Source organism: Epinephelus moara, chromosome 1, assembly GCF_006386435.1.
Source record: "Epinephelus moara isolate mb chromosome 1, YSFRI_EMoa_1.0, whole genome shotgun sequence".
In the NCBI taxonomy this organism is placed as follows: Eukaryota; Metazoa; Chordata; class Actinopteri; order Perciformes; family Serranidae; genus Epinephelus; species Epinephelus moara.
The window spans coordinates 7,043,597-7,058,968 of record NC_065506.1 but is presented as its reverse complement, the minus strand read 5'-3'; the positions used below and the strand labels follow the sequence as shown (position 1 = coordinate 7,058,968).

The 15,372-nt window shown below is 39.7% G+C and overlaps 1 protein-coding gene across 1 annotated transcript; it reads right to left on the bottom strand.

Moving 5' to 3' along the window:
- Nucleotides 1-1,321: 1,321 nt before the first annotated feature.
- On the bottom strand, nucleotides 1,322-13,850 carry LOC126395718 (protein NLRC3-like). Its single transcript, XM_050053384.1, has 12 exons — nucleotides 13,758-13,850; nucleotides 13,543-13,644; nucleotides 13,384-13,455; nucleotides 13,147-13,263; nucleotides 11,351-11,467; nucleotides 10,499-10,577; nucleotides 8,799-9,027; nucleotides 6,682-8,482; nucleotides 6,406-6,579; nucleotides 5,965-6,138; nucleotides 5,816-5,862; nucleotides 1,322-4,447 (listed from the first exon to the last, which is right to left on the bottom strand). The coding sequence occupies exons 2-12, from the start codon at nucleotides 13,629-13,631 to the stop codon at nucleotides 3,864-3,866; spliced, it is 3,483 nt and encodes a 1,160-aa protein (XP_049909341.1). The 5' UTR covers nucleotides 13,632-13,644; nucleotides 13,758-13,850; the 3' UTR covers nucleotides 1,322-3,863.
- Nucleotides 13,851-15,372: the final 1,522 nt, after the last annotated feature.

Below are 15,372 nucleotides of genomic sequence, written 5' to 3'. Positions count from 1 at the left end.
CGGTGTCAGACACATCAAGTGGCAGCATTTTTTGAAGCTTTGAGCAACTGCTGTAATAGAAAGAGTGAAAAAAGATTCAGATTCAGAAAACTTTATTGTCTGTCGTAACAGAAAATCTTCTTCGACGTGGCTCCACATACAAAACAAGACAATACACTGATTGGAAGCAATTGCACAACACAGATTCTGAGAGCACACACAGTGTGTATAGATCTTAAAAACAAGTATAAACAGTATAAAATTAAAAACTGTAAAAACAGACAAGATAAAAGGTGTGGATATGTGTGAAGTGACATAGTGCATCAGGGTTATTTTTGTCCATTGTTCATTGTTTATTTAAGATATTTATGGCAGTGGGTATGAATGAGTTTTTGTGGATGTTGTTTGCATATGGAGGTTGGCAGGGGAGGTTGATGGATCAAACAAACTCTGAACTTTCACCCAGGAACTTGTTGTTTGTTTCCTGTGTGATACCAAAGGTCAAATTAGTTATTTTAATAACATCATAGTGTGCTTGTATGTGTAGCATGCTATGGTAGTGATATATGTCAGAATTGACTGTTAAAAGACAAGGGATTAAAGTAAGAGTTATATCTTGTTACTTATAACAATTATTGTTTTGATTTTTTCCTGTATCTGTATGCTGTACCTGCATCTTAATCTGTCTGTCTTAACCTGCCTGTAAGCTTATTTTCTTTAATAAATCAATCCAGATCTTCTCCGTTTTTGTGTTTATCTCCATTCATGTCCTTGCCATTGCCTCGCACACACCAGCCATGACAGGTATTTCATTTTTTCAAAGTTATTACTAAATTAAAATGGCATTATACCATGAAGATAATGTTCTGATAACTATCCTCACAGTCATCCATGAGAGAATTACATTCACTGGGCTTCACTTGATACATAAAAACACATTATTTAGTTTGAAGTTTGACTCCCTCATACTATACTAAAGCAAAACCAAGCCTGCCCTGCTCTCTACTGACCTTAATGGGTATTGCACCTGGCAATAGTTGTAGGGAAAAATTACTCAATAAAAGTATTTATACTGAACTATTACAATGATTTTGGGCACATTAAAGTGAATATCTACAAACACAGATTGTTATGAAAAAAAAACCCTGAACAGAGCAGAACAATTAGACTGAGCTGAGCCTTTGAGATGAAAGGCTTTTGCGTATAAATTAAATGTGACTAATAACAAAATGATTCTGTCTGGTTGAATCTTTCATTCATATTATTTTCAAATGAAATTCCCATGCATGCGAGTCATTAAAATCATGTCATAGCAAATAAGACCATTACTGTTTTTGGTAAATTCATGTATTGACATTTCTGATAAAAAACAACAAAAACAAAGACAACATAAAATACAACTTTAAGTGATTGTAAATATTCTACATACATTTCTGCCATCACATAAAAAAAATCACAAAGCAACACAGCCATGTTTTTTATCAGTATCAGGAAACTGTGCCAAATATATATTTCTGAATGAATGAATCAATGAATCAATCAATCAATCAACCAGTCAGTCAATCAATCCCATTATCTGTTACCAAAGGGGATGTGCAGCAGTGAACACAAACGATAAAACACAAAGCCCATGAACACATAATACAGATACAGAATAAGAAAGAAATTAAAAGAATTAAATGTATTTTACACTATTTAAGAATAAGTTAAATTAGAAATAAAAATCTCAAACGCATATAAACCAATCTCAGTATGATGATAGATAATAAAATCCTATATTTAATCACTCAGCCAGCAGTTTTTCACTATGTTGCTGTGCAGATTTAAGTAAAATGTTTTGTTTGCAACATTCAGAGGATGAATATAGCTGGAAACCACTTTTTGCCATGTAAAGATATAGTGGATTAATGGCAGAATGATGCGCCCTCTGTGTGTGCTGTAATCTGAGTTTCTCTGTAGATTGTTGTGGTAAGATGGACCGGCTGTACATGCATGTTAGTGCATGTCTGTATCCCACTGGCAAGCTTATCACTGCCACTTTGCACTGCGCTCACATGGTGATTTACACTGCTATCAGAAAGCCGCTGTTGTGGAAGCACAGCGCCCACCTACTGGTTCCTCCCTGGTTAACACCGTTAGCTTTGTCAGCACTGCTGGTGTTGTTTAGCTCTGTTAAATTAGCACCATTGGCTGTTAGCCACAGACTCCAGTGTCAGTGCCACCCCCAGTGTCCAGACAGTTCATACACTGTGAATTTCACATTCAGCCCCTTTAAACTAAAAATTAAAGAAAAAATAAGTATGCCAATAGTCACTGTTAATGGTCAAATGTATTGATAGAAAATGAGGTTACAGTTCAGGTTATCAAAACAACGCATGACACCATGCACTACTTTATTGTTGAGATGTCTCTTGAGTTTTCCTGTAGACGGCTAGTTTCCCCTCTCCACAGAAGACAAATCAAGTTAAGTAGCTTTTGCTAAACAATCTGATTTCAGTATGTTTGTTTGTTCATGTTGAAGGTTTGTTTAAGGTTTTTGGAGTTAATTCTTATGGTAAGAATTATAGCCAAGGAGCAAGTTTTACTATTTACAAGATAAAGGTATAAATGTTATCTTGATATGCTTTTGTTTTCCCCCGCTGTGCCGGAAAATATACAGACCTGTGGCCCCAAAACTGAGGTACTTCCAAACTGCAGTTTCTACTCACTCTTTGCTCAAGAGTTTTGTTGTGTCTAAAGATGTCTCTTGTGTTTACTTGCCATTGCAGCATTGGTTTTCAATGGCATTTCAGTGTGGGACAGCAAGTTTTAGCTATCTACAAAAAGCCATTTCGTTATACTATTTGACTTCAGGTGTTTTGACTGGCTCAGGTCTGTTAGTCTGTGTTGAGATAAATTGATAAACATTTCTTTGAGCTCTATTTATATTTACATATGGCATTTGCATATGGCCCATGGACCAGAACTGGCCTGCCAAAGGGTCAAACCTGGCCCGCTGGATGTCTTTGCACATCTAATATTGATGCACTTGTGAAGGCTAAAAGGTGGCAGGTTTCAGGAGCAAGTTCAATAGTAAGTGGCCTTCATGTAAAATGCAGCTTCAGAGGCTTCTCCACCATGACCAGAATACAGTATTGTCAATCAGCAGCTTCAGTAGCTTCCACTTTAGTTTGGTGTGTTGATGCCAGCATTTCTACACAGGGGTGGAAATATATGTAAAAATACACATGTAATGACAGTGAAGAGTAGACTGACTGAATGTGGAAAAACTGTTTTATCATTTTGTTGTAAAAGGATATTTTCAGAATGTCCTTGTACTTCTTTACAACAAAAGAAAGGGAAATTATTGTAGCTGGTGTTATCTATATGTTATTTTACAGTAGTTTTGCTGGTCTGGCCCACTCAAGATAAAATTGGTGGCCCATAAACTAAAATGAGTTTGACACCCCTGATTTACAGTGACAACACTATCCATCTCTTGCTCTTACTTTAGCGGTAATTATACCTTTACCTTTGACCACTAAATTCTAATTAGTTCATCCTTGAGTCCAAGTCAACATTTGTGCCAGATTTGAAGGAATTCCCTCAAGGTTTCTCGAGGTATTGCTTTCACGAGAATGAGAATGACAAGGCCACTGTGACCTTGCCCCTGACTAAAAAATCTGTTCAGTTAATCTTTGATTACAAATGGAGGTTTGTGCAAAATTTAAATAAATTCCCTCAAGGTGTTCTTAACCAACCTGAAAACATGATGACCCTCCAGCAGGGTCTGCAGGTTTGACTCCATGGCTATAGCCTTGGCTCTTACAGTAAATATTTCCACATAGGTACTGTCCCTAACACACGCCAGTTTGAAAACCACCGTTCTACACAAGGGGAAACATTTATCCCTCAACCTGTGACAGATGAACTGAGGATTGTAAAAATCTCGAGTCAGTCTCAAACTCACGCATTCGCCCAAACCCAAACGCGGGGTAGAGGGGTTCAGTGAATGTGGAGTGGAAGGTGTGGAGGTGGATCTGTTTGAGCGAAGAGACAATGGAGGGGAGACAGTAGAAAGACACAGTGCCAGCAGGCCAGTCCAGATACACTGCTACTCTGTTGGACTCAGAGGGTGGGTGTGTATCGATGTCCACTGGTTTGTTATTGTGCCACGGAGTGTAACTCTGACTGCTGCAGAAGAGACTCCAGGACTGATCGTTCCATCCAATACAGCAGTCATCGCTGTCTCCTGTCCTCTTGATTCCTCTGTATGTCACTCCTATATGAACCCTTCCTTTCCACTGGACCTCCCAGTAACAGCGCCCAGTCAGACCTTCGCGACACAGCAGCTGTTTCCAGCTGTCAAATCTCTCTGGATGATCAGGGTACGGTTGCTTCTCCTTCACCACCATTACTCGTCTGTTGTCGTCAGACAGTAAGAGGTTTCTGTCTGCTGTGTTTGGGTCCAGTGAAAGCTCACAGAAATCTAATGAAGGAAATAAGACATAAAAATGTCAGTTGACTTAAGTTAACCACAATTGCAGCTTCACATTAACTGAACATGATGTTGGGTGGACAGACACATAACTCACTAGATAATAAGGACAAAACAAAACAAATGAATGAGGTGAAACTAAATGGCATTTCAGTCTTATTATCAGACTAAAATTGTTATAATAATGGGCCACTTTTACTGCAGGACTTCAGAGCATTGATATCAATGTTTTTGCTCAAGAGGTAGAAAACCTACAACTATCAGAATGCACAGTGCCACACAGGACCAATAAACCCTCCAGCTGGTGGGTGATGCAATGCGAGCTTGGACGTTTTTCCAGAAGAACAATATTGGGGCAGGCGGTAACAAACAATCTGAAGTTACAGCTAAACAGCACACTGAAATCTTTTTCTGAAAACCTTTGAGGCACGAAATAGACAACGCAGTAAGGGAATCTTCTTTTTTCAAAGTACAGGGACCTGAATGGTGCCCACTTCCAGTTCACAAATTTTTGTATTACAACCAAACGGTACACTAAAATGTTTCTGAAGACATTTTACGCAAAAAAGTAGGTAGTAACAGAATCTTGGTTTATAGTTAATCAGCATGGTTTAGATTCACAGTTTGATTGAAGTTCGGTCTGAATTTGAGAGAGAGTGAGATAGACGAGTTTCTTTCTTGTTCTGCTTATACATTTATTGTGTCCATGGTGGCAGGCATGCAAAAATGGGAAAGTACAGTCTGTAGTTTGACCGATGACATTCCAGGCCCCATGGTTTGACTTCGGATTTGACGTTAATTTTTGTAGTGGCCAAACAATGCAATTACACCATCACGTGACACCCTGAGGCCCAAATGGCATTTTCATATTGACTTTCATGGCAAGAGAGACATCTGTAAATCAGTGGATTAAGTTTTTAGGAGCAGCACAACCTCTACGAAATGATTTGTTTTACTATGAAGATCTAATCAGTTTGGCCTGACAACACTTGGGAAGTCTAGATAGCTGAATGATTAAATAATTGTATCCCCATTCAAGTTCTGGTCTATCATTTAGGCATGGAATATAGGAATGAACGGGGTTCTGCCTTCAATGCTGTAGCTAGGTTTCTTTATACATCCATGCAACAGCCTGAGAGCCATCAAAAATGTGCTAGATGGTGCAATTTTTGCTGGGAGCGGAGCAGGGTAATTTGGGCATGAGTAAAATGGAGGGATGTTAACCATAGTTCATTTACACACACTACCCACATTGATATGATATAAAGGTGGCTAAATATCAGCAAAGTATCCCATTAATGCTTAACCTTTTTACATGAGGATGAATCAGATCAGTGACACTAGAAAAGTTTAACTTACATCTGAGAGGTGCTGAGTACAGTCGACATTTTCCACAGTGATCAGTCCTATGGAAGAGGTACAGACTTGTGAATGACACAGAAAGTCAAATGGACACATGCCCACAGAAAACTTTACAACTGTATCTGTACAATTATATAATCTACTACTTGAGAGTTTCCAGTTTCCAGTGCGGATCATCCCGTCCAGCAGACAGAAGCTTTATTCCTGAGTCTTCTGGATGGTTAAAGCTCAGGTCCAGCTCTCTCAGGTGGGAGGGGTTGGACTTCAGAGCTAAAGCCAGAAAAGCACAGCCTTTCTCTGTGATCAGACAATCTGACATTCTGCAAACACATACACAAAGTACACCCTCATTAATCAATCATTTTTCTGAAATAACTGTTAAATTGAGAGGTTCACCTTTAGCTCACTTCTGACAATGACAGTTTTTAGAAGAACAAAGACAAACAGAGAACAGAACTCTAAAGAGGTCAGATAACTTTAATGATGCATCCTGTAAATTGAAAGACTACAAATGGACATTAACGTATTTAAATAGTAACCTTTTTTTTTTTTTTGTTTTTTTTTTTTTTTGTTTAAGAAATACTAACCGGAGAATCTCCAATCTACAGTGTGGATTCTTAAGTCCAGCTGAGAGCAGCATTACTCCTGTATCCTGCAGTTCATTGTTACTCAGGTCCAGCTCTCTCAGACTACAGTTCTTGGAACAGAAAATGGAGGCCAGAGCTTCACAGCTTCTGGATGAGAGGTTACAGGCACTCAACCTGAAGAAGAAAAAAGTTTGAGAGTAAAGTCTTCCCTTGCTCTTTGCCATAGAAATTACCACATCTAACACATTTTATGCTTCCATGTATGTGTACACCTACAGAGCTGTTTTGGATGCTTTGATCACCGGCAGCAGCCTCAGAAAAGCCTCCTCTGAAGCAGAGAACTTCCTCAAGTCAAGCACATCTAGGTCTTTTTGTGATGACAGTAAGATGAAGACGAGCGCTGACCACTGAGAAGGAGAAAGTTTTTTCCCAAATAAACTTCCTGATCTCAGGTGCTGTTGGATCTCTTCCACTAGAGAATGGTCATTCAGCTCATTCAGACAGTGGAACAGATTGATGCTTCTCTCTGGTGAAGGGTTGTCCCTGATCTTCTTCTTGATGTCCTGTAGTAGCATCTCTCTGACATTTTGTTTACTTCCTCTCTTTCTCAGCAGTCCTCGAAGGAGAGTCTGGTTGGTCTCCAGTGAAAGGCCCAGGAGGAAGCGGACAAACAAGTCCAGATGTCCATTTGGACTCTGCAAAGATTTGTCCACTGCATTCTGGTAGAGGTGTTTGAATTCATGTTTTAATGGCAAAGCATGAACTGAAGTGAACCGCCCTCTTCTTCTTAGTAGATCGATGCCAGTGTTGATGAATGTCAGGAAGACATAGAGAGCAGCCAGGAACTCCTGGACAGTCAGATGGACAAAGCAGAACACTTTGTCCTGGTTCAGCCCATGCTCATCTTTGATGATCTCTGTGAATAGTCCTGAGTAGAGTGAGGCAGCTTTTATGTCAATGCCACACTCTTTCAGGTCTGCTTCATAGAAAATCAGATTTCCTTTCTCCAGCTGCTCAAAAGCCAGTTTTCCTAGAGTGAGAATGGTCTTTGTGGTCTCTGTGGTCCAGACTGGATCTGTCGCTGCACTGCTGTGATACTTCACATTCCCTTGTTTGATCTGAACCACCAGGAAGTGGATATACATCTCAGTCAGGGTCATGGGCAGCTCTGCTCTCTCTCTAGTTTTCAAAACATGTTCCAGAACTGTCGCAGTGATCCAGCAGAAGACTGGGATGTGACACATGATGTGGAGGCTTCGTGATGCTTCGATGTGGGAGACAATTGTGCTGGCCTGCTTATCATCTCTGAATCTCTTCCTGAAGTACTCCTCCTTCTGTGGGTCAGTGAACCCTCTGACCTCTGTCACCATGTCAATGCACTCAGGAGGAATCTGATTGGCCGCTGCAGGTCGTGTAGTTATCCAGAGGCGAGCAGACGGAAGAAGTTTACCTCTAATGAGGTTTGTCAGTAGCACTTCAACTGAAGTCGACTCTGTAACGTCAGTCAGGATCTCATTGTTGCGGAAGTCCAGAGGAAGTCGACACTCATCCAGACCATCAAAGATGAACACAACCTGGAACTCTTCAAAGCTGCAGATTCCCGCTTCTTTGGTTTCAGTAAAGAAGTCATGAACAAGTTGCACCAAGCTGTAGTTTTTTGATTTCAGCAAATTGAGCTCTCGGAGAGTGAATGGAAACATGAACTGTATGTCCTGGTTGGCTTTGCCTTCAGCCCAGTCCAAGATGTACTTCTGCGTTAACACTGTTTTCCCGATACCAGCCACTCCTGTTGTCACAAGAGTTCTGACTGGTTCACCTCTTCCAGGTAAACATTTGAATATATCCTCACATCCGATTGTTGTTTCTGAACTTGCCAGTTTTCGGGATGCTGCCTCTATCTGTCTAACCTCATGTTGATCATTGACCTCTCTACATTCTCCCTCTGTGATGTAGAGCTCTGTGAAGATCCGATTCAGATGTGTTGGGTTTCCTGCTTTGGCAATCCCCTCAAATATACACTGAAACTTGTCCTTCAGTTTAGACTTCAGTTTATGTTGGCAAATTGCAGCACAAGTTTCTGAGGAAACAACAGGCAACTTCAGTCAATGATTGTTGCGGTACATTTATGAAATGAGACACCTTTTGATGTGTACATTTCTCAGTGGTCTGGTTCTGCAAATCACAATTTACCTCTAATTTAAAATAATGATTAGATAATAATGACTACTTTATTCAGGAATCCAATCCCACATTAACAACTTCACATTTGAGCATATTATACAGACAATTTAAAGTTAGATTACTGTAAAGTTTGTTCAAATTTAGGATTCATAGATCTAAAAGAAAAATTCCATATTTACGGGAGTGGTTTGTTATTCTCAAAAGTGTCTTACTGTTCTGCAAAGAGTCGGCCAGCTGGTCGTGCTTCATGTTCCTCAGGAAGTTCAGTGTGAGCTTCAGAAATGCCTCTCTGTTGCTTTTTCTCTGCTCTTCCTCTTCACCAGCAAAGATGTCATCATCCTCACTCAGCCTCTCTAAGGACTCTGGCTCTTGTGAATCCAGAACTTTCTTGAACTTCTTCAGCTCGTTTCTCACAAATGTCACAATGCTCTCTTCAAGAAGCTACAAGAGTAAAGTGTATCATTTAAAAATGTTCTTACAATGTTGAAAACAAAGAACTCCAATAATTAGATAATAAATAATAACACATTTTATTTAAAAAGGCACCTTTCAAAACACCCAAGGTACCCAGAACAAGAGACATGAATTATATCTCATGTCTATCTGCCTCTGCTGAAAGACACAGCTGGCTTCTGATGCTTCAGTCGCCAAAAATTGTTACTGCAGGAACACCTGCCTCCTCATGTGACACTTGCAGCAGGTACCTACTGCTATAAAACATGTCAAACTTGCACATGCAATAAACCACCTGGGGCCTGTTGCACCAACAGGGCTCATGCCTGGTCTTCAGCTGAGGTGGTCATAACTTGGTGTTTTAAATCCAACCTAATGATTACACCAGTTGCACCATCTAGGCTTAAGACTTGTTCTTGCTAAAACGGTGCGTAGGCCTAAATCTTATGCCTAGTGAGGAGTTAAATCAAAATCTAGGCTGTTTCCATAGCCTGTATCAGCAGCCTTACACACAATACAAAAACCACAAACTTCTTTTTATCTAGCTGACTTACAAACATGAACACACATCTTGTCCTTCACCTTGGCATGTTGAACTGTGAGCAAACAAATACTCACCAGTGAAAAAGTGCACTACTAATGTCAGTTATCAAGCAAGATAACAAGCTAAATGGCTGGTCACCTGCAGCACATTAAGCAGCATTATAAACTCACCTGCAACTGTTTCTTTTCAGGTGCTGATGTGGTACAAACAACACACTGTCCATCCACGAGTTTGTAAGCTGCAGCCAATGTTATTTACTTTTTCTCTCCTCTCATGTTTCCTGTGGAGCTCCACTTGCGAGCTGCTTTCAGTCAAACACCAACATGCTTCTCCTGTACAGCTCTATCATTTTTTGTATCATGATGTTTGTGAAATTTCCTTTTTATTTTCTCTGATCCCCCATGAAAACGTTTCCGCAAATGATGAATGATTTGCTACACATACGCCAGACAGCAGGAGAATGATAACAATGTATCCAACGTATCCATGTATCCAGTTGCTGGGCATTCATATGAACGTGCAGTGGATCTATTCAAGACTAGGCTTTAGTGTGGTTGGTACAACCAACGTAAAATCAATTTAAAGTCCAAACAAAGACTGCCTTAGCTGTTAAGACCAGTTAGTGCAACACATTGTTGGAGCTCATCTAATGCATCAACAGGAAGTGACTGTCATGGCCTGACGATGTAAACAAACAGGTTTGAATATGTGGGACTTTCCAGACGATAAAACTCATGACAGCTTTGAAAGAGTGCCAAACCAAGAAGCATACAGAAACATCAGTCAACATCTGTATAATGTTGACTCTGAAAGTGTTTAAAATTGTATTCAGATAAAAATCACAGCATTCATTTCCACTGATGCACATACAAATTTAGCGCATACAATTTAATTTCAGAACACACATTTACATACCATAAAAATTGAGTCCAGGTTTTGTTGGTGCTTCTTGGTTGCCCCATTACTGGGAACCTCTGACCTCATCCAGTGAGGCCTGTAGATCCAGAAAACATGAGGTCATTTCACACAAACAAACTCCACAACAGTGAACTTAGCTAAAGGGCTCGGGGCAAGGATAACTTGTATTGACAATTGTTAAAGAAAAATCACTTTAAACTACACTAATTTAATATCAAGGTTTACCTTTTCAGAGCTCTAAAATAAATGGTTTACATTCTGGAGACCTGCTTTTGTCTCCACGCACAAGGTGGATCCAAATAATTTTACTCTATGGACAGATTTTTGTCCTCACAGGGCGATTAAGTACACACACACACACACACACACACACCTCAACCATCAATCTACCTGCACTGATGAATAGCAACATTTCATTGTCGTGACAAATCCATCCATTATTTTTATTATCTCCACCTTTGCAGAGGCCAGTCAGCCTAAACTGCATGCCTTTGAATTGCAAGAGGCAAACAATGCTCTCAATGTGGTTTCCTTGACGAATGCTGATTGACCATCGTCAGGTACCACAACTTCAATGAATTTCACAATTCTGACTTGAGCTCAGATCTCTCGACCTCTTAGTGGTTAGTAAATTCACACAATAAAAAACTTCTGTAGGAAGACATCACTCATGGACGCACAGCTGGGTACAGGTGGGTTTGTTTCTCCTGGTTTGCTTAGCTTCAACCCAACATAAACACAACTCCCAGTTATGACTCCCAGTTATGAACTGAGCTTTGGTGAATTTCGGACTCTAATTCAAACCAGTAAAGGTACACAATAACAAACTTACACATATTAAATTCTTACATTTGCTTATCAAACTGGTGTCCATCCTTAAAATAAATTGACTCCCCCAAAGACCTGTCACTCTTGAAGGACACAAAGCTGGGTCCAGATGAGTCTGGTCTCTCCTGCTGTACTTGGCTTCGACACAACATAAACATTTTACATTCAAACAAGTTATGTACTGATCCTAAAGTACCCCTCCATTAAAAAAAAGTGATTTGCTTTCTGTTACTTCACTTGGCTATTTGGACTTCACTGTGCAGAAAAAGTTTAACCCAAAGACGTTTTCACTTTCATCTGCTGGAATGGGAACATTTCTCTCCACTCACCTTAAAGAGTACCTATTGTTATTCACCTCATTATCTGTCATAGGCTATAATTTTACAATATCAGATGTTCATGTTAAACATGGCTTTAAATGATGAGATAAATGTATGTAAACGCCAGCCCTGTGAGCAAAAACTTAAGTCTTCAGACAGTCCTGACAGCTCTGTTTCCAAGGTTTTATTGTATTGTATGGGTCCATGTCATTGGTTCGACAGCCCATTGGTTCGACATCCCATTAGTCTGACTGTCCGCAGTGCTGAATGGCTCACGGCAGGCGTATGGTGCGCTGCGACCGGCTTGAGGCAGAGCAGGCTCACGTCTTATGTGTTTGGACCGGCTTGAGGCAGAGCAGGCTCACGTCTTATGTGTTTGTGACTTTCTTTTTCATTTTAACCCACACCATGATCTTTTCCTGACCCTAACCAAGTGGTTTTTGTGCCTAAACCTAACCAGGCCTTAACCACAGGGCATCATGATGATTTCGGAACGGACTTCGGAACAATGAGTTTAATATGGTCGGAACAATGGGATGTCGAACCAATGGGCAGTCGAACCAATGGGCAGTTCCCGTATTGTATGTATGTATGTATATTGCCGACATCAGATTGTGAGGGATCTCTTTATATGGTCATCTGTTCCAGGCACACTACTGCAAGCACATTTACATTATGTAGCCTACACTGCTACATGAAGCTACATGCTAGCGCCAGAGAAAGATGTAATCTCGGTTGCCAGTGTTGTTAATTTCTTCCTGTTTGCGGATCATACTCCTGCTGGAGCATGTTTGATTGTGTTAAGAAGCTTTTATTGATGATATTTAACAGGAAAAAATGCCGCTACACAGTCTTTCCCCAGCTGCAAATACACTGCTGTATGTAGCTACATGCTAACGTCAGGAAAGTATCTTGGTTGTTCATACTGTAGTGTTCATTTCTCCGCAATTTGGGGTCATATTCCTGCTAAAACATGTCCAGGTGTGTTTTGAAGCCTTTATTGGAGATTTTTCATGGTAGAAATTACCACTATTCTCCCCAGCTGCAACAGAGTGGTGCAGGAATGAATCCTAAATCCCGTAAATGAGTTAGTGGTTCACCACTTTTGGTTCCCTCAAGTCAATGGGTTTTTTGAATGGGCTTTTAGTTACATTAGATGCCTGAAATAAGATCTGTAGTTAACACAAGCTTAAGAAGTTTTTACTTTTGTGCTATGATGTAAAATATGTCGGTGGATACCCCACACATGAAATTTACATGTCTTAAAAAAGGCAGTTGCTAACAAGCAGTTAAATGAGACTACAGAACTAGAGGGTGACACAGAGTCGATTTTCACTACTGTCCCATCCCACTACCACAAAAAAATTCCTGTTGCTTTCAGCTCCCATAACAGAGTAAACAATAATAATATTAATAATAACAATAATAAGAGGTCCCCTTTGAATCAGATATAGTACAAGTCAAATGCAGTAACATACTCATGCTTTAAATACTTACCTTGTCTCATTGATTGGTGCTCCTTTCTTGAACTCAATAGGTTCACTTTTAGACCGGTCACTCCTCACGGACACATAGTCTAGCAAAGGTGGATCTTGTCTCTCCTGCTTTGGTGGGCTTTAACACAACATAGACATTAATTCAAACTCTCAGTTATGAATTGAACTTATGTGAATTTCTGACTCTAATTCAAATCCAAATCAGTAAATAACAAACAGACATGTTTTAATTTCTTACATTTGTTTATCAGAATGGCCTCGACCCTTGAACCCAATTGCCATCCACCGTTCACTCTTCGTGGACACACAGCTGGGTACAGGTGGGTTTGTTACAAGTTGATTTTAGAGCTCTGAGATGGTGAACAGTCATAAACAGTCACAGAAAATGTAATCTTACCTCATATCTCTGGTCTGACTGTCATGTTGCTCAGATGGAGTGACATCAGAGGCAGAGCCCGCGTCCTCTGTCTCCTCAGACACATTCATGTTGGAGCTACACCTTTACAGAAACAAGCTGGACTGAATTTCACAGTAAGGGCTCCATTAAACCTCAAGGGATATGATCATCCCTATTATTCACCGACAAGTCATTTTTTAGATAAAGATTCTTACCTGTCAAACTTACATCCAGATCATAATTAAAAACCACTAAGTATTAAACCAGAAAGCACTCTGTATTCTCCGTCTGCTGCTCCTGAGGGTTTGTGTGCCTGAGTTATTTCTTTCACATGCTCCTGGCTTTATTTTTACATTCTTTTACCAGTTCAACCTGTTTGTAGAGGATGTATCTGTGCCAGAAATGTAACAGATCACATGACATAGTTCTATTGTGTTTCCAGTAGATGGTGGTAATTAACCTCATCCAGAGGGGTTATTTCCCATAAGGCTATACACATGTAACATTCACACTGCTATACTAATGAGGACATTCTCCTGACTTTCATCCATTCCCTGAAGGCCTACCCTAACCTTAATCATAACTGTTACTTGCCATACTCTGACCTTTGAGCTAGTCTTAAAGGTTCTGAAAACCATTAAGCAATGGGCCCCTTCATGAAGACACAATTAAAAAGTTTAGTTTCTTCCTGGTTTGAAGACGGGCAGGGCTCAATGGAAAAAAGATGACGCAACATCTCTGTAAATCTTGTTAAACCCCACCCACACAGTCCTTACAAAGCATAGATTGTTGATCACCTGCACACAGAAAAGACTGGTTTCAAAAGAATGTCCACGTCGGTTACCTGGCAGCTAATAACCGACCTCTGTTGTTTTGTTGTTGTATCTATTTCCTTTGTAAAGTTTATTATTTTTACATTTTCTTAAAGTCTGAGTGACTTTCTGTAATCCATATTCATTGGAATTCTTATGCATTTCTTTTCCTTGCAACACATTTCCTGGAAGTCACAGCCATTGAATAAAATGCACTTCCTGCTATTTTATTTAGTTGCACTTGTACTTCTTGTAGGATTTTTCAAAAAGTTCCATATTATGGACTGAACAAAAAGAAATGTCAACATTTTCACCTCAGCTTAGTCTTAAAGGGAAACACCACCTAAATTTAGAATTCCAATATGTTATTTCCGGGACCTAGGAACATTAAATCAAAATTTGTGAGCATGAGCTACTCTCTCTCAAAGCCAAAAACCAAACAAGTAAGTCTCCGAATGGAAGCCTGATGCCTGATTTTGTGGACCTATATATATATATATATATATATATATATATACACACACACACACACACACACACACACATACACACACACACATATATGTATATATTAGAATTTTGAAACAGAACACACGTGAGAAGTCTTTCAATGTCAATATATTCATAAATGATCACGTTTTTTGAAATTACACCCTTGAATTGTGCATATCAAATCAATAGGTCACTGGTAATGATGTTAAGAGATTTGCTAAGGGCTTTTCCACAAACTAACAGCTGTAAAAGTTGGAAAGGATGTCAAAGACACACCAGAGGGGGTTTCACATCTACATTTTTATAAATCAGCAAATGACATCACAACCTTGAAATTGTTTTATTTAAGGCAATGAGACATGGCATGTGATATGACGTCGATATATTCATAAAAGAGCAAGCTATTGAAATAACAACCTTGAAATGGTTTTATTTTAGGCAATAAGTCACAGGTAATTATGTTAAGAGATTTGCAAAGGGCTTTTACACAAACTACCAGATGTGAAAGTTGTGTGAGGACTTTCAA

Coding starts and splice junctions, on each gene's coding strand:
- LOC126395718 (XM_050053384.1), bottom strand. CDS start 13,631: ATGAATGTGTCTGAGGAGACAGAGGACGCGGGCTCTGCCTCTGATGTC. Junction 9,028..10,498: donor ACCTGGACTCAATTTTTATG/GTATGTAAATGT, acceptor TTACTCTTGTAG/CTTCTTGAAGAGAGCATTGT. Junction 6,139..6,405: donor TGTAGATTGGAGATTCTCCG/GTTAGTATTTCT, acceptor ATGTGTTTGCAG/AATGTCAGATTGTCTGATCA.